Consider the following 27,585-nt stretch of genomic DNA (forward strand, 5'->3'; position numbering starts at 1 on the left):
ACCTCTAATGACATCCTGAGTGAGTACAAAGATGTGTTGAAGGGGTTTGGTTATCTCAAGAGAGAACACATCTTCGAGATTGATGAAACTGTGACACCCAGAATACACTAGCCCAGGAAAGTACCAGTGATGCTGAGAAACTGACTGTGAGCAGAGTTGGACAGAATGGAGAAGCTTCACAGAATCAAGAAGGTTGAAGATCTGACAAAATTGGTTAATCCAAATGTAATTGTAGAAAATCAGATGGAATCTGAGGATCTGCCTAGATACCAGAGACCTAAGCAGACAGTACAAAGAGAGTATTATCAGTTGCCCACAGTAGAAGATATCACATCTTAACTAACTGACGCTAAATACAATTCCGTCTTGGATACAAGTTCAGGCTTCTGGCAGGTCAAGTCGGATAAATGCAACTCCTATCTCCGTACTTTCAACACGTCATAAGGGTGCTGCAGGCATTTACACTTACCTTTTGGTATTAACTCAGCTCCTGAGGTATTGCGCAGAACAGTGAAGCAGCTGGTTGAAGGATTAGAGGGTGTGGGAACCTATATCAACGATGTGCTGGTCTCGGGAGCCACACGGGAAGAACACGACCTGACTGAGACAGGTGCTGGCAAGAGCTCGAGAAAGGAACTTCAAATTGAAGGAGAAAAAGTGCGAAATAGGTCTTCATGAAATTAAATACTTGGGACATGTGGTGTGGTGTTTTTTGTGTTGCTAAATTCAGGATGCTTGGTGTAGTGTTCACAACAACCACAAAATAGCTTTAACTTGAACAAAGCTATACATTTATTAACACTACTAATTTGGATTCGACACTCTACTCCTAAATAATACACAGTTGATAATTAACATATAATCTACACTCACCTACAACTAATCTATATGCTGTAATAAACTATGATCTGCTCTTACTCACACTATATCTACTTCAGTCTGTTTCTAGCTAACCCCTTCACTTCACTTCCAACCACAAGGCTTAGCATCAATGCCATATATACTTGTAACTGTAGCTCCCTCCCGTGGCTACTCTAGACATTTCATTAACCCTTGCAGTTCTCACTGTTATGATAATACTACATGTGGCTAACAAGTGAGGGACTGAAGTTGGATCAGAATAAAGTTAGAGCAGTCGTGATCATGCTATCCCCAGAATTCAAGATAAACTTGGAGAGGTTTTTGGGCATAGTGGTCTATCTTGGGAAATTCATTCTACACATGCCTGGCCTGACAGCACCTCTCAGAGACCTTCGATAAAATGATGTGGAAAGGCACTGGGAACAAAGTCACCAAGAAGCTTTGACCAGTCCAAAGAGAACACTGATCCCGCCACCAGTGTTAAAGAGTTATAATGTCACTCAGCCAGTCAAGATAGCAATGGACGCTTCAAAAACCAGCCTGGGAGCTGTCCTCGTGAGGCACCATTGGCATTCGCTTCAAAGGCAAAGACTCACCAACAGCAGTGTTATGCCCAAATAGAAAAAGAAATGCTAGCAATTGTGTTTAGCTTAGAATGCTTCCACCAAATTGTCTGTGGCAACGATGTGGAGGTAAAGTCTGATTATAAGCCTTTGGAAGCTATACATAAAAAGCCCCTGAATTGTGTAGCACCAAGAATCCAATGATTACTAATGCATCTGCAGAAGTACCAGGTCAGAGTTCAATACAAACTGGGCGAAGAAATGTGCTTCACAGACATTTCTCCCGTGATGGGTAGGGTAAGTATACATGTGTCAGAGGACAGGGGAACGGAAGCAGCAGGTTCACATGCTGACAAAGAATTTACCTGTGTTTGTGACCCAACTGGATGAGATCAGGGGAGTGGCCAAAAACGATGCCACACTGAGAAAACTGAAGCAAATTGCGCAAAATAAACTGGTCTGCAAGTCGGGAGCGGAGCCTCTTCTGCTGTACAAGAGTACTGCAACTTTCCCGGGGAATTTCATGTCGCAGAGGGAATACTCTTCAAGGGAGAAAATATGATAATTCCCGCAACACCGAGGAAAGAAATGCTGCAACGCATACATGAAAATGAAAATCGCTTATTGTCACGAGTAGGCTTCAATGAAGTTACTGTGAAAAGCCCCTAGTCGCCACATTCCGGCGCCTGTCCGGGGAGGCTGGTACGGGAATCGAACCGTGCTGCTGGCCTGCTTGGTCTGCTTTAAAAGCCAGCGATTTAGCTGAGTGAGCTAAACCAGCCCCTACATGAAAGTCACCTCAACATAGTAACATGCAAGAAAAGATTTTGAAATGCAATATTTTCGCCTGGAATGGGAGCACAAATTAGGGAAATAGTGAATGCGTGTGCAGTGTGAAAAAAGTAGAGCATATCACAACAAAATGTACCACTTCAACCACCAAGTGCTCTAGTGAGAGCCCTGGCAGAAAATTGGAGTGGACCTGTTTACGTTTGACATCAGTGAGTATCGATTATCATTCAAAGTTTGTTTTTTGAGTCTGTGCTGCTGACAAAGGATAGTAAGAGCAACACTGTATTAAATCATGTGAAATCAATTTCTGTTCACCATGGCATACCTAAGTGCTCATCTCGGACAATGGTCCACAATTCCCAGGCACTGAGTTTGGCAAATTTGTGCAGGACTGGGAGTCTTGCCACACAATATCAAGTCCCAAATATCCACCATCTAACGGAATGGTGGAACAAATTGTGCAGACCTTAAATTAAACCTGTTGAAGAAGGTGAATGGAAGAGAACCCTACCTGACCCTGCTAGATTTCAGGAATACTCCTTTAGAGGGCGTTGGATCATCTACAGCACAGCTCCTGATGGGGACAAGACTGAGCACTAAGTTTCCAACTTCCAATTTCCAACCAGCTATTTCCATCAGTCAGTGAGCTGCAACATGCAGGACCTACTCAAACAGAGACAGCAGACGCAGAAACAGTGCTTTGATTGAGGAGCCTGACCTCTGTCTGAACTGAACATGGGAGAGACTGTGAGGATTCAGCGGGAAGGGATCTGGAATCCTGCTGTTGTCACAGGAATCAGAGGAGAACCAAGGTCTTCCAGAAAAAACTAGAAAGTCCGACTGAAAATAAATGAAACGCGACCCTGCTATGAACCAGAAAGTGCAGCTGAAGATCAAGAACCAGAATTCACCAGTGAAACAATAGATAACCTGACAGTCCTGAAAACTATCGAAGGAGTGAAAGTGACACAGTGACGGAGGAGCCCCTCATCCTTCAAACTCACCATTCAGAACATCCATAGAACATAGAACATAGAACGGTACAGCACAGAACAGGCCCTTCGGCCCTCAATGTTGTGCCGAGCCATGATCACCCTACTCAAACCACGTATCCACCCTATACCCGTAACCCAACAACCCCCCCCCTTAACCTTACTTTTTATTAGAACACTACGGGCAATTTAGCATGGCCAATCCACCTAACCCGCACATCTTTGGACTGTGGGAGGAAACCGGAGCACCCGGAGGAAATCCACGCACACAGGGGGAGGACGTGCAGACTCCACACAGACAGTGACCCAGCCGGGAATCGAACCTGGGACCCTGGAGCTGTGAAGCATTTATGCTAACCACCATGCTACCCTGCTGCCCCAAGTGGAAGAATTGTGAAAAAAAATCTCAGAGCTGCCAGGGATGAATAAAAGACCAAACAGACGGATCAGAATAGAGTGCGAAAGAATAGATAAGAGATTTTGGGCACGATTCTCAGGCCTCGTTGTGCTCTCGCTCAATCGAAACGAGGCTGGTGAATAGCGGGAGAGGCCGAAAACTAGAACCGCACCACATTAATACTGTGGCTACCAGGACAGGTCAAAGACTAGGAATCCTACGGCGATTAACTCACCTCCTGACCCCCAAAGTCTGTCCACCATCTATAAGGCTAAAGTCAGGAGTGTAATGGAATACTCTCCATTTGCAGCTCCAACAACTCAAGAAGATCGCCACCATCCAGGACAAAGCAGCCCGCTTGATTGCTCCCCCTTCCACAAATGTTCAAGCCCTCCACCACCGACGAACAGTGGCAGCCGTGTGTACCACCTACAAGATGCACTGCAGTAACTCATCAAGGTTCCTTAGACATCACCTTCCAAACCCACGACCACTTACGTCTAGAAGGACAAGAGAAGCAGATACCTGGAACCCCACCTGCTGTAGGATCCCCTCCAAGTCACTCACCACCCTGACTTGGAAATATATTGCTGCTCCTTCACTGTCGCTGGGGCTACATCTCCATAACAGCATAGTGTGTGCACCTACACCTGAAAAACTGCAGTGGTTCAAGAAGGCAACTCACCACCACCTTCTGAAGGGCAACTAAGGATGGGCAATAATTGAAATGAAATGAAAATCACTTATTGTCACAAGTAGGCTTCAAATGAAGTTACTGTGAAAAGCACCTAGTCGCCACATTCCGCCACCTGTTCGTGGAGGCTGGTACGGGAATTTAAAAGTCAGCTATTTAGCCCAGTGTGCTAAACCAGCCCCTTGCTGGCCTAACCAGCGACTCCCACATCCTATAAATGAATTGTTAGAAACTGTACACTGTGAACTCCATGAGGATCACCTGAGAATATTATGGCAAGGCTGTAGATGCTTTGCAGTTGTGTGTTCATTTTCTGAAGATGTGTTAGTAATTAAGTTAGTTTAAAGCAATGGTGTCAGTCTTCCTCCAACATAAAAACAAGACAAAATGATTATTTTTTCGTGAGAAACCTATTTTAAGCAGTGCTAGTAATACTGCACAAGTATATGACACTTCGATATATCACAGAGTATTTTCAGTGCAATTAACAAAAGTGCTAAAATGCTGCACAGTTGCACTGGTTCATGGGTAATTTTACATATGGTGATAGAAAAATGTGATTGAGCAGAAACATGAACAAAAGATTCAAGTTCTGAAAACTAGCACAATGTTACACAGCGGGCTAAACAGCTGGCTTGTAATGCAGAACTCGGCCAGCAGCACGGTTCAATTCCCGTACTGGCCTCCCCGAACAGGCGCCGGAATGTGGCGATTATGGGCTTTTCACAGTAACTTAATTGAAGCCTACTTGTGACAATAAGCGATATTATTATTATTACGTTGAGCACACTTTGCACTTTGGATTGCTGATTGCTCCCAAAGCAGAAACACTTGGACAAAATGTTCGGAACAAAACTGATCCAAATTATGATATTATACCGGCCAGAGAAAACAGAAATCTAGACCTAATGAAAACATGTCATGCAATCAGACTGGTCCATGAACCTGGAGCCTCGGTTTTTATCCTGAGAATCAATGACCCTAAACTGAAGAAAATATTACACTAAGTTGCACTTTTCCCTCTGCACCGAACATCATGTTGTTTCTTCAAGAGCTCCTCTTTATCCGCCATATCTAAATACAGGTATCATTACACACATCCCTCTTCCTCAAATTCTGAAACGTTTACTGGATTTCCACCTTCTTTAAATTAATCGTTTCTCTGCTGTCCCTGTGTTTTCTCTCTCAGACAAACATGTGAAAGAAAGAAATTCAATTTCCACCATCAGAGAATAAACACGCAATTGAAAAAAAAATCACATTCAGTGTTTCACTGCTATACTGTGGAGCCACTTCATACAAGACATAGAACATAGAACACGCAGTGCAGAAGGAGTCTGTCGAGGCCTATCGAGTCTGCACGACCAACTTAAGCCCTCACTTCCACCCTATCCCCGATACCCAGTAATCCTTCCTAACCTTTATGGATACCAAGGGCAATTTAGAATGGCCAATCCACCTAACCTGCACGTCTTTGGACTGTGGGAGGAAACCCACGCAGACACAGGGAAAACATGCAGATTCCGCACAGACAGTGACCCAGCGGGGAATCGAACCTGGGACCCTGGCGCTGTAAAGCCACAGTGCTAGCCACTGTGCTACTGTGTGGCCCCCACCTGCAAATTCCCAAGCTTAATTGTTGAACCGTTTTGTGGTTACACTGGTTAAGGGGATGACTGTATGAGATGCGGAGGAATCAATTAGAAGTGTATCATGATTGGTCAGTTGTACGAGTCAACTGGATCACTGATGGGTTATGAGGTATGGAGAATTTTTATTCGAGATGCATCATGATTGGTCAGTTTTATGTCATTATCGTGATTGGATTTGTAATAAAATAAGCCGGCTGCTTAAAATTACATTCAGACCCCATTTTAATTTTAAAAACTTCAGCAGAGTTACTAACTTCCTCTAAAATAAAATGAACATGCATGATTTATCATGCATTACTAAATCATCACACACACAGATGCGTTTGAAGCAGTGTAATTTCATCCAATATTGTGGAATGATTCCCGAATTTGAGCAGTTTAAATATTCATTCATTGTCTTTGGCCTCAATGAAAAATGTTGCCCCTCAAATAAATGTAATTATCACGAAATTAAAGCAACTTGGAAGAATTTAACCTATTTCTAAGGCAAAGTGTTTTCCTTTCATAATTTATTCATCTGCCGCTATTAAACCAAGTGAAAGATATTGACAGTGACTAACTTGCATTTGGCAAGTTATTTAAATAGTTGTTACATGCTTAAACAGTTATTACTGTGCACACACGATCCGCTACTGTGATGACAACTCTGCCACCCGGAGACATTATTTCAGTTGGAGATCGATAAACATGATTCCATAGTTGAATAAGGAATTGGACAGTCCAAAATTGCAGAGTTGCAGTGTGGCAGATTTATTACGAGCATTGTCGCACATCACTTCAGCAATATACATTACAAGCAGAACTAAGCAGCTTGTGCCTGAGGGCATCTTTTAACAGTTCACTGCTGTAACATTATGCAGAAAGACCAGCATTTCTCTGGCAATCGTGTGATCAGCATAAAAAGGCATTATGCAAGAATATTAGTTTCTGAATTAAAAGAAGTTTGAACACCACTTATTTGTTGGAGTAACTGCGTTCTTAAATTCTCTTGGTTTAAAAAACAAACTGGGACTGAAAGCCCATTGACCATCCATCCCATAAAAGATGGAAATATGCTGCTAGGCAATTTCTGAAATGCATCCCTATAGGATTTTCAAGATTAGAGGAAGATAGTTTAAATATTAACAAGGGGTGCCGTGTATTTTAAGCACCATTTGCAATGGGAGGTCATAGGTTGCATCTGTTGAGTGCATACTTCAAGGTTTGTTAACCTCTCCCCTTGTCTAGAGTCACCTGGTTTGGATTGACCAGGAGGATGCCCTCCCACTACTCAAAGCAGCCTCTTCACATTGAGCTTATTGACCGCCACTACTGGCTGTGCTGACCAGGAGTCAGGCAATGTTGGAAATAGCCCGATTCCCCAACTCAAAGAGGAAAATCCAATCCCTAGTATTCAGATTCCCGTCACCCTCTCATACTGCTGACCTTACATGCAGATGAACAAATTCCACCCCTTACAGATTCCCTTGGAATCCTCAGTGTCAGTTGTAATGACTTAGACCAGGCCTTGGAGATTGGCCAATTGGAATATGAGTTCCCTGATTAGTGGCCCAATCAGGAAACCCCTGTCAGATCCTCTTCACTCCTAGTGTAGACAGCAAGTGGAATGCACATGGTTGTTTTGCTGTTGGTTTTGTAAATTTAAGGAATTCTGTGAAGGTACTTCTGCCTCTGTGGACTTATTACATCAGTCTCAGATGGTCTGCCTCTCTTTAACATCCCCCTCCCAAAAAAAACATTCCCCCTGGATTTTCAGCAGCCCATTTTCTTCAGAGTCCAGTTTGCTTAGCTAATGGATGCAATCTTGTTTGAATGCGATTAGTGTTCACAGGACAGATGGCCAAATATAAGTCAGATTTATGTTCATTAAATGAGTTCATAATTGAAAGACATGGACATGCTATCTTGAAATAGTTGAAATTGAATTTACAGGTATTTGCATAATTTTGAAAGAAGAATCTTCCAACTTGAAAAATGCAATTCAGTACTTTTATTCTGCTTTTTATCTGCACCCAACAGTTTGTGTGTGATTTATTTAAAAAAAGTTTGATCTATTTACTTGATTAAGTCCAAGCACCTGGATCATCCTTCAGATGCTTTGAATATTTAGACTTCTATCATTTCTTGTAGTCTACAACAAAGCAGCATGTTATATTTACTGTCAGTACTTCATTCTTGAAGGCTTTAAGAAGATAAGTAGGTGGAAGAATGGTTGTTGAGTGAAATGGACCTAATGTGTGTTTTCTACTGTGTCATAGCTTAGATGCACAGAGCCCGTCATAATCAATAATAGTACATGTTGTGCCTGACTCACAGATAATCAAATGAGTAATAGAAAGAATCGGAAAATAAGTTTAGCTTCACGCAAATCTATTTTATAGCTGGTGAATGTGTTGCCATTTTTATACTTAGAGAGAAAAGCTGCTGTTTGACTAGCAGGAACCTACTTTTCTCACAACATCAAGATGATTCGATGGGCTGGATTTCTGTGGTCCATGGTAAAGCGACAGTGCTCGCTATCGACAGCGAAGGAAGCTGCCCAGAAAGATTCAGCTCCCTCTGGGTGTCAGAGGTTTCCCCTTTTGTTTTGCATGCCTTTTTGAATATGGTACTCCAGGTGTCCAGCAGTATTGATGTCATCAAGCAGGCTAAGTAGCCAGGGGTCTCAAAGACTGGGAGCAAACTGGGATTGAAAATCATTGAATCTTTTTACCTTTAATTTTAAATTCATATTGAAATAAAAGACTGAATCAGAACCACACACAGGGGATTCAGGTAGAAATTAAAATATTATTTTTAAAGTTTATTTTTTAGTTTCAAAGTGTACAAAATGTCTTACCAGAATGGAGAAATTTGGCAGTCACAAATATAAAATTACTCTTGCAGGGCCAGTGATGTTTTCTTAACAGTAATTATGAAGTTATTAAATTGTTAAACAAGGGGCAACTTTTTCAGTGGTTATTACAGCGAGGCTAAGGAGGCTCAGGATTCCAGAAGGTGGAAATCCCATCTGTCCAGCACTGCCTGCCATTCAGAGGCTGACAGCTCTTCAATTGTCTGTCACCGAAGTTGGGAGCGGTGGCTGCTGTTGGGGAAGCATCCAGGGAGAGGCCTAGGATTGCCGAGGGGCCGAAGCACAGGTGAGTGAGGGCGGGATTGGGGTCATGGCGAGAGGGTCACTGGCTGGCTGGGAGAGGTGATCAGAAAAAAGGGCAGCGGTGGATTTCAGCAGGCTCCCCTTCAATTCCCGATGTCGGGTCCCTTGATTAGGCATAAGGTTTCCTTGTCTGCCTCTCTGCAAGGCAAGTTCCTGCCCGCCACTGGTCGAATACCAGAGGGGCCAGGCCCTTAAGTGAGTATTAGTTGCCCACTTAAGGACCTCAGTTAGCATCCAGGAAGGCTGCCTTTAAGACTTCTCATGTCAGACGCAATCAGATGGAGATAGGGATGCAGTGAGGCACCCATTCTGTACCCTCCTGCCCGGAGGAAGGGAGAGCATTACATTTCACTCTAAGAACGTAAGTTTAGAGATTCTCATTAGTTTGATGATTGCTAATTGATTGCAGCCAAAGGAGACCTCCGCAGTGCACCCTCTGGCAAAGGTTCTGGGTTTCCACATTTAACTATGAAAGCTCACCATTTTGCTATCATTGCCGGGCTAATACTGAATTGTTAAATTCCCATAAAGCCCAAAAAGTGCCTGGGTACTTTTCAAACATGCCGTCCTCCCCAGATGATGTAATGCCAGCCCTGGTTCAGAGCCAACTATTTTGAGGATTCTGCCAAGTGTCGATCTCCATCTCTCAGCTTCACGATGTTTGGGAGATAGTTTGAGACTTTCTTCCCCGTTTTTGTTGCCTCTTTTCGACCGATGACCACCTGGAACAGTCATAACGTTTGAACAGCACTCAAAGAAATCCAGGCTTTCTGAGACTGTACATTTTAAATTGTGCTTGATCGGGAAGAGTGAACCCATACACCTTTCTTCAATGAAATTGGGACTAAGCATGGGTCTAGATTACCTTATTAAACTTCGGTGCTACAAGTGACTTACTGTTTCTTCCAAGAGCTTTGCCTGATCTACTTAAAATTCTGATGAATGCAAAGTGCCAGAAAAAGAAAATAATATTAAATATCGTCACTGGAGGACAGAATACAACAATAGATCAAAACATTTCCTTCCAATTCCTGGTGTTCAAGCCCAAATCAGACTGCTGGAAGGAGCGTCTTCTCCTGAACTAAGATGAGTTTGGATATTCTGAATCAGTTTGCAGTGTGAATTCACAGAATTAGACACTAAGTAGATAATCACATTCATGGTCCCTGTCAACAGCTCGCTCAGCTGTGTTCTCATTGTCACCATTTTAGGTTTAGTCTACCGAATGGCACCAATTTTATAGATTCATAGAATGGTTACTGTACAGAAGGGGGCCATTTGGCCAGTCACTCTGCAAGGGTAACTCAGCTATTACCACACCCTAGCCATTCCAATGTGGTCCTGAAAAAGAGAATCGAAGAATGGCTACAGCACAGAAGGTGCTCAAAGAGCAGATACCAATTTGATGTACTGGTCACTTCCTTCTTTGATTCATTAGGTGGGGACCTTTATTATGCTTCGATATAGTTGCAGCTTGTGATTTTGTTGAATTTTTAAGTTAAAGCCATTAACCATTACCATATCCAATAATTTTGCATGTGCTTGAGAGAAAACCATGGCAAGTTGGTCCAACGTTGGATTAATGATAGGAGTCAAAGGTTGGTGGTAGAGGCTTTTTGTGTGACTGGAGGCCGGAGTCCAGTGGCATATCACAGGGATCAGTGCTGGGTCCCTTATTGTTTGTGATATATATCTAAACGATATAGAGGATTATGGAGAGGGAATTGTGGGCACGATCAACTGGCCTAAATGGGGACACGGCCGGTAGGTACCAGGAGATCTCTCTTCCAGGATCTACCCAGCTGGTTGATAGTAAAAATGAAAGTTTCAGCTTATAGGAGGATTGGTCAGATGGGCACATCAGTGGCAGATGGAATTAACCCTGAAAAGTGTGAGGTGATGCACTTTGGCAGGAGTAACACGCCAAGGGAATACTCAATGAATGACAGGACACTAGGAAGCTCAGAGGAAAAGTGAGATCTTGGGGAGCTTCTCCACAGATCCCTGAAGGTGGCAGGACAAGTTAATAGGTAGTTAAGGATCCATACAGGACACTTGCTTTTATCAGTCGTGGCATAGATTACAAGAGCAGGAAGATTATTCTGGAGTTGTCCAGGGCCTTGGTCAGGCCACAGTTCAAGTACTGCTTTCAGTCTGGTCACCGCACGATAGGAAAGATGTACTAGAGGAGCAAATTTTCCACCAGTAGGATTCTCCCTTCCGCTGGCAGCAATGGCTACAATGGGAAACCTCATTGGCCAGCGGCAGGAACGGAGAGTCCTGCTCCCGGCGATGGCTTGCCACCGAGGAACATGCGGCTGGGGAGGCGGAGAATTTACCCCAGAGAGGGTGCAGAGGAGATTCACCAGGATGTTGACTGGGTTGGAGAATTTTAGTTATGAGGAGAGGCTGGATAAGCTGTTTTATTTGGAGTAGGGAAAGCTGAGAGGGGACCTAATTGAGGTTTATCAGGTTATGAGGGGCTTGGGCAGGGTGGATAGAATGCAGCTGTTCCCCTTAGTTGAAGGGTCAGTAACAAAAGGGCATCATTTTAAAATGAAAGGCAGGAGGTTTAGAGGGGATTTGAGGAAAATAGTTTTCACCCAGATGGTGGGGGGAATCTGGAATGCCCTGCCTGGGAGTGTAGTTGAGTCAGGAAACCTCTTTAAATCTTTAAAAAGAACTTGGATGAGCACCATTCAAGGCTAAGGGCCAAATGTGTAGGTTTTTATTGTTGGTGCAGGCTTGATGGGCTGAAGGGCCTCTTCCGTACTGTATGATTCTATGACTGAAATATACCAATTTCTCATTGAGTCCTTTAAATTAGTGTTGAACTCCTTCCAACGGCAGGTCACATTCAGAGTCAGACTCCATAGCCTTGGAGATTAACAATACACTATGCTTTGATTGAGTGTGCAGTGCCCAAGAAATTTGTGACTTTACAGCCTTCAGAGTTGGTTCCAAAAGTAGATAAATAGTATTCTGGGTATTGCTGCGAAGTGAAAGCATGAAAGAGTAAAAAAGAAATGAAAGGGGAAGCATCTCTTTAAAAAAAAGGGAAATGTGATTAAAGCTCAAAAAGAATAAAGGTAAACAAACTACTTTCTAACAGGGATTGCAGGTAAGTGTTCTATTCCTGTGAAATCACTCACCTGATGAAGGAGCTACGCTCCGAAAGCTAGTGATTCCAAACAAACCTGTTGGACTTTAACCTGGTGTTGTAAGACTTCTTACTGTGAAATCATCAGCATTTGCTGCTGAGGTATTCAGCTGAGAACCATCTTGTTGGTGAGAGTGGTTTTAGATGTTTCACTAACCAGATTCCCAAAACTTCTAAATGCTTATTAAGTGGCAGTGTGGAGAGTAAGTGGACTGAAAAACTCTGTGTTTCTTTAAATTGCAGCTCTTCTGTATGCAACTATTTTTGGAAATGTCACCACAATCTTCCAGCAAATGTACGCTAACACCAATCGCTACCACGAAATGGTAAACAACGTGCGTGATTTTCTCAAACTTTACCAAGTTCCCAAAGGACTCAGCGAACGAGTTATGGATTATATTGTGTCGACATGGTCTATGTCCAAAGGGATCGACACGGAGAAGGTACGAGCTTATGAGGTAAAAATGATCTAAGACCTCCAGGAGCAGTGTTTACTTAATCACTTACAGTTGCATGCACGCATCTGGTCTGGGAAGGATCAGATTTAAATCTAATTATCAAATAGGTAGTGCACTAACTTGTGAAATTCATATTTGAAAATAATTAATCTTTAGGGTGTTTTTGAGTTCGAGTGGGAATGTAATCTTTTAAATTTGAACAGGCAATATTTCTTCTCCCTTAATCTTTTAATTAATGGTTGCATTGTTGCAGGTTTTAAGCAGGTAATCTTTGCAAAATAATTCCTGCAAATGTCTAGTTCTGTGTTTTTTGGAATCAGTTGGGTAAAATGTACAAAACTATGGATATTCTTAAATTAGCGCAGGATCTTAATACGTTACAACCCATTGCCAGTGTAGAAATGCCATTGCAACTTCCAAAGTTAAGTTACATTTGAGATATATATATAAATAACGTTTTTCATTTTTGCAGAATATAGTTTTTTTTGGACGGGACTGGTGACAATTGAAGGAGCTGTAATAATTTGCAGGCTTCAAATTTTGTTTTTTGCCACCTCGGATAATTGATGTAATAAAATGGTGAAACTGTGATGTTGCTGCAAAAATAACCTCATTTTAAAAACGTTGATTGCTCAAAATGAGTTCTCTGAGGTAATTGTTACTGCTTTTAACTAAAGAATATCATTTGTGTAAGGAGGAACGCAATCGTTATCATTTAACAATTTTATCGTCTAAAAGCATTACAGATGCATTAAGGCCACGCATGAGGAAACACAATTATTTTCAAGAGTTCTGCTTTCATAGTCCACCGCAGCCATGTCTCAACTTAAGAGATACAATAAACAGATTGATTTTCTACTTTATAACCCATTCTGTGGCAATTTTGTTAAGTTATCAAAAGATAGACATTTCCAGATGTTTATTCGCTCCATGTGTTGGATTTTCCAAGCAGGGATCAAGTCCCGTCACCAGTATGAAAAAACAGGAGCCAACATCATGTTGGCAGGCAGCAGGACTTGGGTTGGCATTTCGTGAGCGCTTGAGAGGCATTTGTGAAATGTCGTGAAACCAGGGAGATGTCGGCTCCCTGCCCGACCCCTTCCACACCACATTTTCTCAGTCCTCCCACCCCCCAGCCTGTCTCCAAAGGACTGGTAAAATCCACACCCTTTACTGCAAACACTCCAGGACTGTGGTGATTCTGAGGGCGGGAGAAGCCACATTGAAAAATAATACAAATTGGGCAAAAGTCAGCAATGGAACATTGTATAATCCTCTCAAGGTGGCTGCGTGTGCTTTTAATTACAACCATTTATCGTCACAAGTATGAAGTCAAATGCTTAGTTGTGATTAATTGCCATTGATTTTAATCTTATCTCAACATTACAGCAAAAAGCCAAAGCAGGTATGGAAAGTTCAATTTTCTTGGTATTAGGGATTGTAACACAAACCCAAATTCCCACGCCCATTTCATACTCGATGTAATTTTTTGGCTGTGGCTCTAAGTGCTTTGTACGGATTTTCATATATTTTTGTACTGTTGCTGTGTCAAGGAGAAAGAACCTTTATAGTTTTGCACTCACTCAACAATTTAATCATTTGAAAGCTTCACAGATGAACTAAGGTGATGCATGAGGAAGCACAATTATTTTCAGGAGTCCTGCTTTCATAGTCAATTGCAGCTGCGTCTTGACTTAATAAATACAATAAAAAGTTTGTCAATAAAGAATAATGTTAAATCAAATTAATATGGCAGGGTTGGTTAGTGCAAGAGCTCTTTAATCCCAACACACAAACAGCAGTTTTATGGTATCCAGGCTTGTTATTTATGTGCATATTCTACGCAGTTCAGAAGATAGAAATTCCAGGGGGAAAGTTTCTACTTTTGCAGGTCATGCTGGTTCCTTTGTCGCAAGTCACCTGAGATTGGCCTAACCCATGAAAAGGATTGCAAAATTATAAATGCAAATTATGTTCGATGCAAATTGAGCATCCGTGATCTATTGCAGTTGTTTAAAACAAAAAAAATCATGCATGCAGCCACCCATATCTTCAGGGAATTTTCCATTAATCGTGCCAAAGGTTCAAAAAATTAAGTTGGTTCTTTTCGGCGCAAGAGGACAAATAGGCACATTTTTCAAAGGTTTTCATCAGCAGGACTATTTTATGTTTGCTTGGAAGTTGACTACTGTTCCCCAGTATAACTAGAGATAGGTTTTGTTTTTGATTTTCAGTCATTTAAATCTGGTTATTCACAGATGATGGGCACGTAATAATGAAAAATAAAGCAGAGTGCGCTCTGGGTGAGATTGGCGAGGTCGTTCCCAGTGCTTGTAGCGGCAGGGACAACCCCGCTATCTAATGGCACTCTTCTTTTCAGGGCCTCAGCGAGGAATGCCCCACCGAGGCCGCACTCAGTCGCATTTCCTGCACTGAGGAACTCCATTCATCAGTGCAGGGAGAGATTGGGGCACCATTGTTAAATGGTGCGTCGATTTCGCAACACCCCACATGACCCTCGGAGCCCACCCAACACCTCAACTCACTTGGGGTGTCTTCGAGCTCCCCCCCCCAACCCCCACCCCCCCACTCACACCCCACCTCATACAGGCAGGTCACCTCTGGTCATGATCCCCAGTAGGGACAAAATGCCACCTGGGCACATTGGCATTGCCAGCCTGGCACCCTGGCATGCTAGAGCCACCTCAAGGTGCCCAGGTGGCATCAGCAGTGCCAGGGTGTCACCCAGCCCAGATACCAACCTCTAGGGGGCCTCCGATAACCTGGGAGACCCACTCCCCAAGTGCCGTTACACCTTGTCCCCATTTATTGGGACCAGTAATAAATGACACCCAGCTGGGGTCTCCTCGGCAAGGTCGGAAGATCTTGGGGGCTGGTTAGATCTGGCCTTGGCAGAGCTCTTAAGCTCACTTAACCCTGCAAGCTGGCCGCTACCCAGATTGCGATGTCTTGCGAGATCTCATTGGATCTGACAATCATTGGGAATCCCGGAAGAGACCTCTCACGAGATCTACTAGCCACATCCCGTCCCGATTCTAGTGGGACATGGCTGATAAATTGCACTCGCTGCTTGTCAAAGTGGCGAAGATTGCTTACTTTTTGTGAGAAACCCACTTTTAGTTGTGTCAATCAAATTACTCCAAGGCATCACTCTTAAATATATAAAGGAATATTTCGAAAGCAAATTAAACAAAAAAAATGCATTTTAAAAGCTGCACAAATGTGCTGATTTATGGCATATTTTGAATGGAACTTTCCCAAAACTTGTCAGGATGTCAGGCTCTGACTGAAAACCGATGTATGTCTCTCTCCAGAAACACAGCAGAGTTTACTGAGCAGGGCTGGAATACTCCGGTCATCGGGATTCTCTTTACCCGCTGGCAACGCACCGCCGCCCTCGGGTTTCCTGGAGGCATGTGGTGGCTTCAATAGGAAATCCCATTGACCAGCGTCGGGAAGGGAGTTTTCTACCGCCAGCTAACGGCACCGAGAAATACTTAGTGCACACAATATCTGCGGGTGTGGTTTACATTGTAACTCTGGTGGGGCGGGGCCTGATAGCCAGAAGGGTAAACCAGTTCAGAACAGTATTCTTATTGTCCTGTTTTCCAGTTGTTTTCCTTCTGGGTAGATTTAGTAGTCAAGGAGGAATCCGGAAAGGAGAGTCAAACAATGGTTTATATCCAACAGGAAAGTATTAACATTCAATACTCCAAGCCCCAGCCAGGACCACTGTGCAGCTCAGCCCTGACCTGGGCCGGCTTTCACGGCAATGAATTAATGAGCCCGCAACGGGTGGCGCAGTGCTTAGCGCTGCTGCCTCACGCCACCAAGGACCCGGGCTCGATCCCAGCCCCGGGTCACTGTCCGTGTGGAGTTTGCACGCACCCCTTGTGTCTGCATGGGTCTCACCCCCACAACTGAAAGATGTGCAGTGTAGGTGGATTGGCCACAGTAAATTGCCCGTTAATTGGAAAATAAAAGAATTGGGTACTTTAAATTTAGAAAAAGAATTAATGAGTCAGCGGGGAGGGAGGGGAGCACGTACTCCACAAGGCTCATGCGAAGATTAATTGGGTCGCCCCCCTGGATCTCGTGGGGATTACAACATCCCTGTTTTACTGGATAGAGCTGGCAAAGCTGGCTCAACAGAGGTCGGGGCACCATCCTTAAAGGGCACTCTGATGTGTGTTTAAAATAAGTTACCCCAATCCCCCATGGAGATGGAGGACCACCACCACAAGCTTCAGGGTGACCCCCACAGTGGACCTATCGGGGAACCCCGCACCCTCCCTCCGTGCTGTCATTAGGGCTCCCCCACTACCCCCACCAAATATAAGGGAAATCCCTCAATGGAGGCTCTGTTGACATTTGTCCTCCTATCTTCAAATGTTGGAGCCACAGTGCCGGAAAGACTGCACCTGTCCCGGGGGGCAGTAGACTACCGTTGCAAGTCCTGAAAGAGTTGGGTTGGGAGAACGTCGATGCAAGTGACTCATTTCAGGGTAGCACCGGTGATCTGTGTGGCATCTGCCAGTCAGCCATACACAAATGCATTCGGGAGGTGACCGATGCCCTCTATGTGAGGGCCCACATTTATATCACTTGGACCGGGACCAGGAGATACTAGATGCCAGGGTCAGGGGCTTCATTCATTTAGTTGGCATGCCACAAGTGCAGAGTTTGATAGACTGCGCCCACGTGACCCTGCAGTCTCCATGCCATCATGCAATGCCATTTATGAACTGCATGGGATTCCATTCCATCAACATGCAGATCGACTGCGACCACACAATGAGAATCATGCAGGTGAGTGCGCTTTTTCTGGGAAGCGTCGATCGCAGATACATATTGGAGCGCTCTCTTATTGTCTTTAGGGGACAGCTGCGACTGAAGAGATGGCTCCTCGGGGACAAGGCATACCCAATAAGGAGCTGGCTGATGACGCCAGTGCAGAGGCCACAAACCCAGGTGGAGGCTCATTACAGTCAGGGTAATTCTTCAATCTGCGTGCTGGTGGAGCAGGTGAGAGGATAATTGAAGATGCAAATCCGGTACCTGGACCATCAGGCGGTGCTCTTCAGTGCAGCCCCCACAGGGTAGCTGACATTATTTTGGTCTGCTGCACAATCCACAAGTTGGTGCTGCAGAGCAGAGACCACCTGGACATGGAGCACCACATCACTTTCGATGAGGTGGAGGTCGAGGAGGGTGGCGAGGAGCAACCGGCGGAAGAGTAGAAAGAAGGATCTCAGGCCATGACCAGGGCCCGCATGGGCTGTCATGCTAGGGACACCCTCATAGCATCAGAACTTGGGCATGAGCAGGACTAGGGGTGAGGAAATCTCGGTGCGAGGAGATTGCTATCTCAGCATTAATGTGGTGCCCGATTCCATGGCCAGGATGCTAAAGGCATTGGTTGGTCTCTGCAGGAGAATGATGATGACTGGCATTGAGAACAAGAGGCCTGCTCCTCTCATCCTCAGAGATATGTCTAACTCCTGCCTGACCTCAAGCTGAACGCGTACTGCCAAGGAACAGGTTTATCATGGGGTTCGGAGATACTGGATATGTTCTCATACGGGATATGTTCCTCCAACTAGGAACAAGAGTAGACCATTCAGCCCCTCAAGCCTTCTCTGCCGTTCAATGAATCCTGGTTGATCTGTGGCCTAACTCCAGGCACCTGCCTTTGGCCCATTTCTTTTAATATCTTTGCTCAACAAAAAATTATCCAACTCAGATTTAAAAGTAACAACTGATCTAGCATCAATTGCTGTTTGTGGAAGAGAGTTCTCAACCTCTACCACCTTTTGTGTGTGGCAATGCTTCCTAATACCTTTCTTGAATGGTCTGGCCCTAATTTGTAGACTATGCCCCTAGTTCTAGAATCTCCAACCAGTGGCAACATTTTGGCCACGATTTAACAAACAAAAAGGAGTCCTGTTATGGGCATGCATAGTGGGGTCTTCCTTGGCGCCTGCAGTGCCGAGAACAACCCCACTATCAGTCGGGACTCTGTCATTTATTCTGGCCTCATTTGGCAACACCCCGCCGAGGCTGCACTTACCTCACTAAAGGCCCACTTAAACATGTTAATCTGGATCTCGCCCAGCGAGACCCTGATGTTTCATTCCTTTAGCGAGGGAGGTATCCTGTTGATTCCCTTTGTTCCATTTTCTTTACTTTTGCCGTTATCATTTTTGATCCATGGATACATAATGAACATGTATCTTTAAGTCAAGCAGCAGAGAGAATGAGAAATTCAAGAAATTGCAACATAGTATATGATGCGGCTAGCTTTGAACAGCAAAACTCAGACTTTATGGCACCTGAGAGATGGGGTGGGACTTGGCTCAGTTGTTTGACCAAAATGCCATATTCTGCCCGGTGCCAGATGGTGATTGGGTCCTACTTGAGTGGAATGATTTTCAGAGACCCAAGGAGCTCAGTTGGGTCCTGAACGCTGAAGAAGAAGGAGCTCCGAGTGCCTGCTCTCGATATCTCCCCCCTCTCTCTAGAAATGCAGCAAACCTGCTGCCCTCCTGAACCTAAAGAGAACCTGAATGAATGACTCTACAGTGAAAATCATTACTGGCTGCAAGCAGAGATCTTGATCTGAAAGCTTACATTGAAGGAAGATGTGCTTAAAGACAACCATCCAAAACAAAGATTATTTTTCCTTTTAGTTATTATTTTCATCCCTCTCTTCCCCTATGTGTTTGTTTGCCCCGTGTGTGTGTAGAGGATGGGGCAAGTTAAAGTGGGTGATTAGGAATTAGATAATTGTTGTATTTGCTGCATATTTCATTATATTTCTTTTTATAAATAAAAAGTAATTATTTGAAATTTACAAACCTGGTGACTGTAATTATTTGGTGGCCAAGGGCCAAAGACTTTGGGTATTTTTCGAAGAATTATTGGTTAATTCAACTGTGTTGTGACTCCGGGTCAAGGGGGACTGGAATTGACTGTGCCCAAGCCCAGGGTAGAAACAGCAGATTCATACAAGTAAAAATATGGTAACGACTAGAAAATCAATTTTTCTGCTGTTGAGGGAGAAACATTGGCCAGGACATCAGGGGTAACTCTCTTGTTCTTTGAAATAGTGTCATGCGAAAGAAACATAGAAAATTGGAGCAAGAGTAGGCCATTCAGCCTTTCAAACCTGTTCCCCCATTCAATATGATCATGGCTGATCATCCAACTCAGTAACCTGTTCCCGTTTCCCCCCCATATCCTTTGATTCCTTTAGCCCCAAGTGCCATATCTAACTCCTTCCTGAAAACATACAATTTTTTTACCTCAACTGCTTCCTGTGGTAACAAATTCCTTAGGCTCACCACCCTCTGGGTGAAGAAATTTCCCTCATCTCAGCCCTAAAAGGTTACCCCACATCCTGAGACTGTGACTCCTGGTTCTGGACACCCCACCATTGAGAGCATCCTTCCTGCATCTACCCTGTCTAGTCCTGTTGGAATTTTACAGGTTTCTGTGAGGTCCCCTCTCATCCTTCTGAATTCCAGCTAATATAATCCTAACCGACTCGATCTCTCCTCATATGTCAGTCCCGCCATCCCAGGAATCAGTCTGGTAAACCTTCGCTAAGCTTTTTCTATAGCAAGAACATCCTTCCTCAGATAAGGAGACCAAACTCTGCACAATATACAGGTGTGATCTTACCAAGGCCCTGTATAATTGCAGCAAGAGTGCTATCAACACAGCCACAGCTGGCACAAGGAAGAGGCTGGGCCGAAAGAGCAATCCCTTGGGAGGACACTAGAGTTTATGGCGTGGAGGTGAGAAGAGAAGTCAGTGCAGATGATTGTGATGTTGAGATAGGTAGGAATGTAACCCAGTTGGTGCTGTCCCACCTAGTTGGTCAGCAGTGGAATTGGATGAGGATGCTGTGCACAACCATATCACAGCTTGTAAAGAGTTCGAGAAGGACAAGAAGGGATAGTTTGCCTTTGACACCATCGCATAAGGTGCCATTTTGTAACTTTGATAAGAGCCATTTTGGTTGCGTGGCCGTGTTGGAATCTGATTGGAGGGATTCAGACATGGAGCATGCGTATGCATTTGTGAGGCAACAGCATGTTCAAGGATAGAAAAAGAAGATTGGAGACTTACAATAGTTTGGAATGTCAGTGGGATCAAGGGTTGGTTTATTTGTGGTGGGGGGAAATAATGAGGGAAAATTTTAAACAGAGAGGGACCACTCCTGCAAAGAGAGGATCATTGGGAAGATCAGCTAACATGGGAGACAGGAAATTAAGTTAGTTGGTCAGTCATTTAGTGGCTTGTAATGTATGTTATTAATAACAATGAGCCTGTCAGCACTCACCATTATCCTGAAGCCAATCAGATAGAAACCTACAGTGTCCATCCCTGTACAGATGTTGCAGTTTGAGATAACTTGCTCCTCCACAGGGTGCAAATCTTTGCTGACAGATATGACAGTGCAATGCTGGAGACTTGCTTTATTTTCCATTAGTTCCACAATATAAACAGCTGAAAAAATTAGTGCTGGTGCATTGCGAGTAAATCAGATTTTAACAGCATTATAAATAATAATTGTTGCTGAACAATGTCTCTGACCCTGAAAAATTAATTTGCAGGTGTGGAGACTCATTGCCTCTGAGAAAATTAGTGTTAAAGATTTAACTTTCTCTGCCTGTTCTCCTTATCTCCCTCCCTTAATCTCATCTATATTTTTCAATCTTGATCTGTTTTGTGTATGTCATTTCAATCTAATTTATATTTTGCACTTTATAGTTGTGGGTTTTGTACTCTATGCATGGGATTTGATGCTCTCCAAGAAGTAGGCCGGGAGACTGGGCAGCCTTGTGACAGGGTCGGAATTTGCAGCTTTGAAACCCCAGGCAGCATTCTCAGAACTGGAACTAAGGGCTATTGTAGAGGAAGAATGTAGAGTGTTTCCCGCTAAGGAGGCTGAACGGAAACCACACCATATCGGGCATGGATAGTCGGCCCTTCATCTGCATCCCATTCTCGGGATGTAAATCGGTTTCATGTCGGCCTCCAGTGGTTTTCCCGATCCACCATGGCAGGCAGCAGAGGAAGCTCCCATAGGAAGTTCCCACTGGCGTGAAGCCAATTTTTTCACTCCCTCCAAATCCTAACCGCGCCCCCTCCCCCTTCCCAATATGTAGTTGGAGAAAATTATTGTTCGTCCAATTTTGGAAGGGGGACAAGCAGCTTGGCAAATCTGAAGGACCCAGAGTGGTGCTGGCAAGGTCGAGTATCTTCAGTGTACATGCGGTTCCTGAGGTGCTTTCAGAAGCTATCACTGAGGGGTAGCAGACAGATGAGAAATGGAAAGAGGACCATTGATAGATCCTTGAGTGACGCCAGGAGTAATGGTATGGGAGTGATTATGAAGAAGCCATGGCAGGCCACCTTAAGGCTTGTTGAGTATCACTTCATAGCACAAAAGTAAGACTTTTCTCACTCACTAGGCTGACATTTACCAAGCTTTGAATATCAAGCCTTGAAAAAATATAGAGGATATTCCCTAAGGGTGAATAATTTCTGAATATTCAGAAGTGAGCTGCTCTCAAAACTAAGATGAAATGAAGTCATTAGTGAAGTAACTGAAGTGCTATTATTTTTATGTTGCATGAATCCCTGGATGAATTCTAATTTTATCATGCTTCCAAGTTTTTTTTGTGCCTTTTTTTTATTGTACCCTTTAGTATTTCTTTCTTATCACAGCAGATGGCAGAGCAGCGCCCACTTCACCAAATTCCAATCATGCGGTCAGATTCAGGTCTACTACAAATTGAGTCAGTTGGGCTGTCACCCGACTGCAGCTTAGTTGGTTGGGAGGACCTGCTGTAAGGGTAGCAGCATCTGCAGGAACCTGAGGAGGACCTGCCGCGACCATTCAAGAACAATGAAGAGGTATAGCTACAAGAACCTGAGGGAAATTGGGAGCCATCCAAGAAGCTGAGGAGAAATTGCTGCAGGCAATTCAGTAGAAGCTGCAGATGGGATCAGAAAACGAAGATGGCCCCTTGGAAGAATCAAAATGTAAGCCGTCACTTCAGTAAATCTAGATTTGGAAAACGATGGAAGCCTGTGGGACCTAGACAGCGAAAGCTGCAGCTTTGATGCAACGGAGGACCTAGAAAACCACAAGTAAATATGTTCTTCGTCATCTGAACTGGGAGAAGCTTTAAAGAAATGGCAGAGCTACTATTGAAGAGCTTTGGTTGCTGCATAGGATTTGGACCCTGAGGGCTCTTTGGAGTCTCTACAGAAGATAGGGCTTATGTTTGCCATTTTCAGTCATATTGGGTAGCTTTCAGCAATTTGCTAACTTTTCAATATACGTGGTTGTGAAGTTAAGATTCTAATCATAAATGTAGTTAGTTTGGTCTACATTTATGCCAGTGTTTTATGTAAACAATAGGCCTGGGCTCGACAACCAACAACACAGCAATCGTTCTTTTGGAGGTGAAGTTGCAACATTTTGTCCTCAGGTGTATGGGTAATATTGACCTGTTTTGAATGTAAGAACAGAACTAAAAGAGAAATTGATTTAAGGAATTTGCAGATCCAACCTTAGGAACAATCAATAATAGCTGAACAGATGACATTCTTGAGTGTTTTTTAATCTTTCATGTGATGTGGGTGTCGCTGGCTAAGCCAGCATTTATTGTCCATATGGAATTACCCTTCAGAAGGTGACGGTGAGCTGCCTTTTTGAGCCGCCTCAGTTCACGTGTTGTGGTACACCCATGGTTCTGTTAGGAAGGGAATGTAAAGTTTATGATTTAGTGACAGTGAAAGAATGGGGAAGTAGTTCCAAATCAGGATGGTGTGTGGCTTGATGGGCAACTTGCAGGTGGGTGGTGGTGTTTTCACGTATCTGTTGCCCTTGTCCATCAAGGCAGCAAAGTCACAAGATTGGAAGGTGCGATTCAAGGAGCCTTGATGAGATGCTGCTACATCTTGTCGAGAGTGCACACTGTTGAAACTGTTCTTCAGTGCTGGAGGAAGTAAATGTTTAGATTGGTGGATGAAATGAAATGAAATGAAAATCGCTCATTGTCACAAGTAGGCTTCAAATGAAGTTACTGTGAAAAGCCCCTAGTCGTCACATTCTGGCGCCTGTTCGGGGAGGCTTGTACGGGAATTGAACCGTGCTGCTGGCCTGCCTTGGTCTGCTTTAAAAGCCAGCTCTTTAGCCCTGTGCTAAACCAGCCACTGCCTTCCCTCCTGCTGAACTATGCGGGCTTTCTCGCTTTGTGGAAAGATTATCCCCTGTAATCTTCTTGCCACCAACCTTCTTCATAGATTTTGACATATTGTCACCGACAAATTTCTTATCTCATACTGTGGGCCAGTTGTCGTAACCAATATCCCCGGAAACCAGGGGCGAAATTCTCCAACTCCCCGCCGCGCCGATTGGCGTGCCGCCCGCGCCGATTCTCCGACCCGCGATGGGCCGAAATCCCGCCGCTGAGAGGCCAATCCCGCCGACGTGGATTCAACCACCTCTGGTGGCGGCGGGATTGGCGGCGCGAGCGGGCCCCCACTGTCCTGGGGGGGTGCGGGGCGATCAGACCCCGGGGGGTGCCCCCACGGTGGCCTGGCCCGTGATTGGGGCCCACCGATCGGCAGGCGGGCCAGTGCCGTGGGGGCACTCTTTTTCTTCCTCCGCCGCCATGGCCTCCACCATGGCGGAGGTGGAAGAGAACCTCCCTACTGCGCATGCACCGGTGGTGACGTCAGCGGCTGCTGATGCACCGGCGCATGCGCGAACCGGCGAAGGCCTTTCGGCTAGCCCCGACGCCGGGCGGTGTGCGTCAAAGGCCATTGGCGCCGGTTTCTCCGCCAGTCGGCGTGGCGCCAACCACTCTGGCGTGGGCCGAGCTCCTAAAGGTGCAGGAGTGGTTGGCACCACTTCGCTATGCCGGGACACCCCGCCCCGCCGGATAGGGGAGAATCCCGGCCCAGGTTAAAAATTCCAAAAACAAAGACCACAGTGGGAGCTACCTTATGTACATCCTGAAACGAAAATGAAAATCGCTTATTGTCACGAGTAGGCTTCAAATGAAGTTACTGTGAAAAGCCCCTAGTTGCCACATTCCGGCGCCTGTTCGGGGAGGCTGTTACGGGAATCGAACCGTGCTGCTGGCCTGCTTGGTCTGCTTTCAAAGCCAGCGAATTAGCCCTGTGCTAAACAGCCCCCACCAGTCCCCACTGGAAGTCCCTTAAAATGCCTCTGGGTATGTTTTCTGCACTACCTTGACTCTAAGACTTAGAGAGGCTGTTAGTTGTAAAACGTGGCCTTCAGGCTTAGTGACTGGAAGATGGCTTGTCTGCTTCTGTCTGCTAGATGTTAACTGGTCTGCTTGCTTCTGAAGGTTCTTCCAATTATACCTTTGCTCTACTTTGATTATGCCTTCTGTGTATTTGGCTGTCTGCCCCAATCAACTTCCTTGACTCTGGACATTATCATATGTATACTTCATTGACCGTCCCGATTGTCTATATAAACTGTTTCCACTCATGAGCCATTCATATCTGATTCTTATCTAAACTGCCTCATAAGACTGGGAGAGACACATCTCATTGAGGTCTTTTGAAAACTGCCTCCTGCTGTCTCTAGGTAGATTTCTATCTGTCGCTGGACATCATGCATCCTATTATTTTTTTGTTAATTTCGTTTTACTGCTGCTTCGAGGGAAATTCATGACACTCACCTCAGAATTCTCAGCCCCTAACCTGCTCTTGGAACCACAGTATTTATAAGGCTGGTCCAGTTGAGTATCTCATGAAGCAGCTGCAGATGGATGTGCTCAGGGGACTACCCGGAGGAACTTCAGCAATATGCTGGGACTGCAATGTTTGATCTCCAACAGCCACAACCATATTCCTTTGTGCCAGGTATGATTCCCATTGACTCCAGCTTTGCTAGGGCTCCTTGATGCCCCACTTGTCAAATGCTACCTTGATGTCAATGGTAGTCACTCTCATCACACATCTGCATTTTTGGCTGTGTTTGGTCCAAGGCTGTAATGATGTCAGGAGGTGAGTGGCCTTGGTGAACCCAAACTGAGCAACCGAGCAGACTATTGCTGCTTGACTGCACTGTCAGTGACACCGACCATCACCTTGATTGAGAATAAACAGATAGGATTTATTTGTTTTCTGTGAATTGGACATACCTGGGTATTTTCCACATTGCCGGGCACTATTATAGCTGCACTGAAACAGTTAGGCTAGAGACATTCCTAGTTATGGGGCACAAGTGTTCAGCACTATTGCTGGGATGTTTTCAAGACCCATGGACTTTGCAGTATCCAGTGCCTTCAGCCATTTCTTGATATCACATTCGTGAATCAAATTGCATCTGTGATACCGGGATCTTGATGAAGAGGCTGAGATAACCATCCACTTGGCACTTCTGCCCGAAGGTGATTGCAAATGCTTGCTTTGTATTTTGTCCTGATGTGCTGGGCTCCTTCATCTTTGAGGATGAGGATATTGTTGAAACCTTCTTCTCATGTTTGCTACTTAATTGTCCACTACCGTTCATGGCTGGATGTGGCAGGAACACAGAACTTTGATCTGATCTGATGGTTGTGGGATTGCTTAATGTTGTCTATAGCATGCTGTTTCTACTGTTTGGCATCCAAGTAGTCTTGTGTTATAGTATAACAAGGTTGACCCTTAATTTTTACATGTGCGTGGTGTTGTTCCTGGCATGCTCTCCTGCTCTCTTCATTTTTATATTATTGAATAAATGCAAATCCCAGAAATCAAGCAATAGCCTCCTTATTTACTGAGTTTAAGGTGCCCAGGGTGTGTGGTGGCATCCGGCATATGGGCCACTGTTTCACTCATCTGTCAATACTGCTGCTGCTGCCACCTTCTCCACTGTCTGGCTGCATCGTATAGCACCAGCACCACTAGACCAATGTCTGAATCCAACATTCCTGCCATAGCATTCAATATCTGTAAGGTATTGGTAGAGAGTGTTGGACTGACAAACAGTGGTGACTCCCACCCCAGACTCTCCATTTCCCCACTGATCCCCCCCACCCGGCCGCAGCGGGTCCCCCTTACCAGGCCACAGACCCTGTACCCCGGACATCCGCTCACAACGTCAACTGGACTGGGTGCTGGCCCACTCCCCGTGGAACTCACCCACCCTTTTGCCGTGGATATGTCCCCCAGAACTGTGTCCCATCTCCTGGGTGTTCGGATATTGGCTGCCGCGTATGTGGTGTTGCCTTCCGCAGTGTTCAACTACACTGCCCAGATATCGCGGTCTGATTGGGATGCTAGGCAATGACTCCCACTCGCTACACGTCCCGCCCACCCATGGGAATGCACTTGGTTTGTGTGAAGTGCTGACTCAAGCATGATTGCCAATTCCCCAGAGGCTCTAGCCTTCAACTGCACAGCTAGGGACTTCAGCAGTCAGTGGGGCAGATGGGCAGGGACAAGGGTTGCCCCCGGAAAGTGAATACGTGATCCATGGGTTGGCACGGTGGTGCCATGAGCGGTTGCCCCCAGGTTGCCACCCCAGTGCTTCCGCCCCACCCTCCCACTGCAGCCCACCCCTGTGGAGAGACTTTCCGCCCCGCTGAGGGTCCTCACCCCCCGCCGAGCACTGGAGCAGCAAGCCCAGCATCCCCTGGGCTCTTTGCCTGTGACCAATGATGGCTACTCACCTCCTCAGGTCCCACATAAGCCCTTCTGTCAGGTTCATATTTTTAAAAAAGAGTACTAATCGGCGCCACCATGAGCAGTCTCCTGGGAGGCCGTTGAATGATGGGATACCATTGGATAAGGGGT

At 45.0% G+C, this 27,585-nt stretch overlaps 1 protein-coding gene across 1 annotated transcript in view; it reads left to right on the top strand.

Moving 5' to 3' along the window:
- The window catches only part of kcnh5b (potassium voltage-gated channel, subfamily H (eag-related), member 5b), a 474,329-nt gene that overhangs the window by 281,719 nt on the left and 165,025 nt on the right, over positions 1–27,585 (top strand). Inside the window, 1 exon segment of the mRNA XM_038775353.1 lies at positions 12,512–12,711. Coding sequence (XP_038631281.1) covers positions 12,512–12,711 — 200 coding nt within the window.

This window comes from Scyliorhinus canicula, chromosome 2, assembly GCF_902713615.1.
Source record: "Scyliorhinus canicula chromosome 2, sScyCan1.1, whole genome shotgun sequence".
NCBI lineage: Eukaryota > Metazoa > Chordata > Chondrichthyes > Carcharhiniformes > Scyliorhinidae > Scyliorhinus > Scyliorhinus canicula.